Source organism: Pleuronectes platessa, chromosome 8 (genome assembly GCF_947347685.1).
Source record: "Pleuronectes platessa chromosome 8, fPlePla1.1, whole genome shotgun sequence".
NCBI classification, from domain to species: domain Eukaryota; kingdom Metazoa; phylum Chordata; class Actinopteri; order Pleuronectiformes; family Pleuronectidae; genus Pleuronectes; species Pleuronectes platessa.
The window spans coordinates 6565501-6568318 of record NC_070633.1 but is presented as its reverse complement, the minus strand read 5'-3'; the positions used below and the strand labels follow the sequence as shown (position 1 = coordinate 6568318).

The 2818-nt window shown below is 58.9% G+C and overlaps 1 protein-coding gene across 1 annotated transcript; it reads left to right on the top strand.

The window, feature by feature from the left end:
• The first annotated feature begins 1789 nt into the window (after positions 1 to 1789).
• LOC128445560 (chromobox protein homolog 2-like) lies at positions 1790 to 2233 on the top strand. The gene has a single exon (XM_053428315.1). The coding sequence runs from the start codon at positions 1790 to 1792 to the stop codon at positions 2231 to 2233; it is 444 nt and encodes a 147-aa protein (XP_053284290.1).
• The last annotated feature ends 585 nt before the right edge of the window (positions 2234 to 2818 follow it).

Sequence of the window (2818 nt, the reverse complement as noted above, 5' to 3'; positions counted from 1 at the left end):
TGGGTACGTCGTAGGCAGAGGGACCGTGGAGATGGACTCAGCCAAGGTTTCTGCCGTCACCACTTGGCCCACCCGATTCCCGCAAGCAGCTTCAACGTTTCCTGGGCTTCGCCAACTTCTACCGGAGGTTCATCAGGGGCTACAGTTCGGTGGCGGCCCCCCTCACTGCTCTTACCTCCTCCGAGGTGCCTTTTCTCTGGTCCACGGCCGCCAATGACTATTTTCAGGCCCAGAAAACACGATTCACCTCGGCCCCCATCCTCCGAATGCCGGACCCTGAACGGCAGTTCGTGGTCGAGGTGGATGCTTCCGACCTAGGAGTGGGGGCCATCTTGTCCCAGAGAGCAGCCTCCGACCAGAAGTTGCACCCCTGCTCCTTCTATTCCCGACGTTTGACCCCGGCAGAGAGGAATTATGACATTGGGAACCGAGAGCTCCTCGCCGTCAAGTTGGCTTTGGAGGAGTGGCTGGCTCGAGGGGACTAAACTGCCGTTTCTGGTATGGACGGACCATAAGAACCTGGAGTACCTCCAGTCCGCTAAGAGACTGAACTCCCGCTAGGCTCGATGGGCACTCTTCCTGACCCGCTTCAACTTTTCCCTCTCCTATCGACCGGGGTCCCGCAACGTCAAGCCCGATGCCCTGTCCCGTCGGTTCTTGGAAGAGGAGGGGGACAGGACCGACCCAGACACTATCCTTCCTCTTTCCCGTCTGGTGGCCACACTCACCTGGGAGATAGAGGAGAGGGTCAGGGCCGCCGCCCAAGACCAGGCTGGACCCAGTGCTTGCCCTCCCAACCGTCTGTTCGTCCCGCCTGACCTCCGGTCCGAGGTTTTACAATAGGCCCACAGCACTCAACTTACCTTACATCCAGGGATCCAACGGACCAAGGACGTTGTGCTGCGCCGGTTTTGGAGGACGTCACTGGATGAGGACATGCACCTGCAACCAGCACAAGCCGGCTCACCATGCCCCTGCCGGTCTTCTACATCCTCTGCCTGTGCCTCATCGTCCCTGGTTGCACATTTCTTTGGACTTTGTCACCGGTCTACCACCATCCAGCGGCAACACTACTATCCTGATGGTGGTAGATCGGTTCAGCAAGATGGCACATTTCGTGCCCCTGCCCAAACTTCCATCTGCCAAGGAGACGGCTAAACTACTCCTTCTCCATGTCATCCGTCTCCATGGCATCCCGGTGGATGTGGTCTCTGATCGGGGTCCCCAGTTCGCCTCAGTGTTCTGGAGGGACTTCTGCTCGCTCCTGGGATCCACCGTCAGCCTGTCCTCAGGGTACCACCCCCAGTCCAACGGCCAGACCGAAAGCAAGAATCAGGAGATGGAAACGGCACTACGCTGCATGACATCTCAAGACCCTACTTCCTGGTCCGAACAACTTCTATGGGTAGAATACGCCCACAACACCTTGACCAGTTCCGCCACCGGTCTCTCCCCCTTTGAGTGTACCTATGGGTTCCAACCACCGCTTTTTCCTGCACTTGAGAAAGAAGCATCCTGCCCCTCTGTCCAGAGCTTCATCCGCCGTTGTCGCAGGACCTGGACCCGAGCCAGGGCGGCTCTACTCCGGGCCGCTGACTGCTACACCGCTGCATCCAATCACCACCGCTCCAAGGCCCCGGACTACCAGCCGGGTCAGAAGGTTTGGCTCTCCACCCGTGATATTCCCCTCCGGGTGGAATCCAAGAAACTGGCTCCTTGCTTCAACGGCCCGTTCGAGATCCAGGAGATCGTCAACCCGGTGGCAGTGAGGCTCAAACTCCCTAGATCCATGCGGGTTCATCCCACGTTTCACGTCTCCAAGGTTAAACCTGTCCGAGAAAGCGCCCTGGTCCCTGCCGCGCCGCCTCCACCGCCTCCTCGCCTCATCGATGGAGGTCCCTCCTACACTGTCCGTCGCATCCTGCAGTCTCGCCGGCGTGGGAGGGGATTCCAGTACTTGGTGGACTGGGAGGGTTACGGCCCTGAAGAAAGGTCCTGGGCCCCCGGGAGGAACATCGTGGACCACACCCTCATCAGGGATTTCCATCGACGCAACCTCACCCAGACGTCCAGAACCAGGCCACCTCCCAGACCACATCCTCCGACGGAGTCCCCGAACGACAGCGACGACGCCGAAGACAGGGTGGGTCCCCCCTACTCTGAGGAGGACGACGACACTCTCCCCGGGTCCATAGAGGTGGAGATGGACGCTGGACTCTCGTACGAGTATTAGCCCTCCTCCGGGCCCCCGCCTCCCACCGGGTTTGGTCCATTCGTCTTGGAACGTCGAGAGCCGTCCCTTGAGGGGGGGGGGGGTTCTGTCACAGTCTGCTCATCTCCTGTCTGCTGGTATTTTTCCACTCACCTGTCTCTGCTCCACTCTGCCAGTCAGTCACACCTCCTCATCAGGCCAACTCTCCACACCTGTGACAGCCCTGGCTGCATTTAAGCCTGCTCCTGTATCTGCTTCAGTGCCAGATTGTCTTGTGTTATGCCTGACTTTCCAGCGTTCTTTCCCCGGACTGATCACCTGTTGCCGACCCCGTCGATCCCCGACCTGCCTGCCTCGTCTCTGCCCTGGATATTACCTCCGCCTTCTGTCTTCGACCACGAGTTTCGCCTATTCCCTCCTGGTTACGCTCCTGCTCGGCTTTGTGGCTACACAGCTCACCACTGGACCTGTCTGCCAGCTAGGTAACCCATCAGCTGTGACTTTACCTTCAGTCAGCGACACCAGGCTCACTCCTGCTCAGATCTCGCAGATGATCACTGTGAGCAAAGACTTTTCACCCTGCCACTGTTGGAACTGTTAAAGACT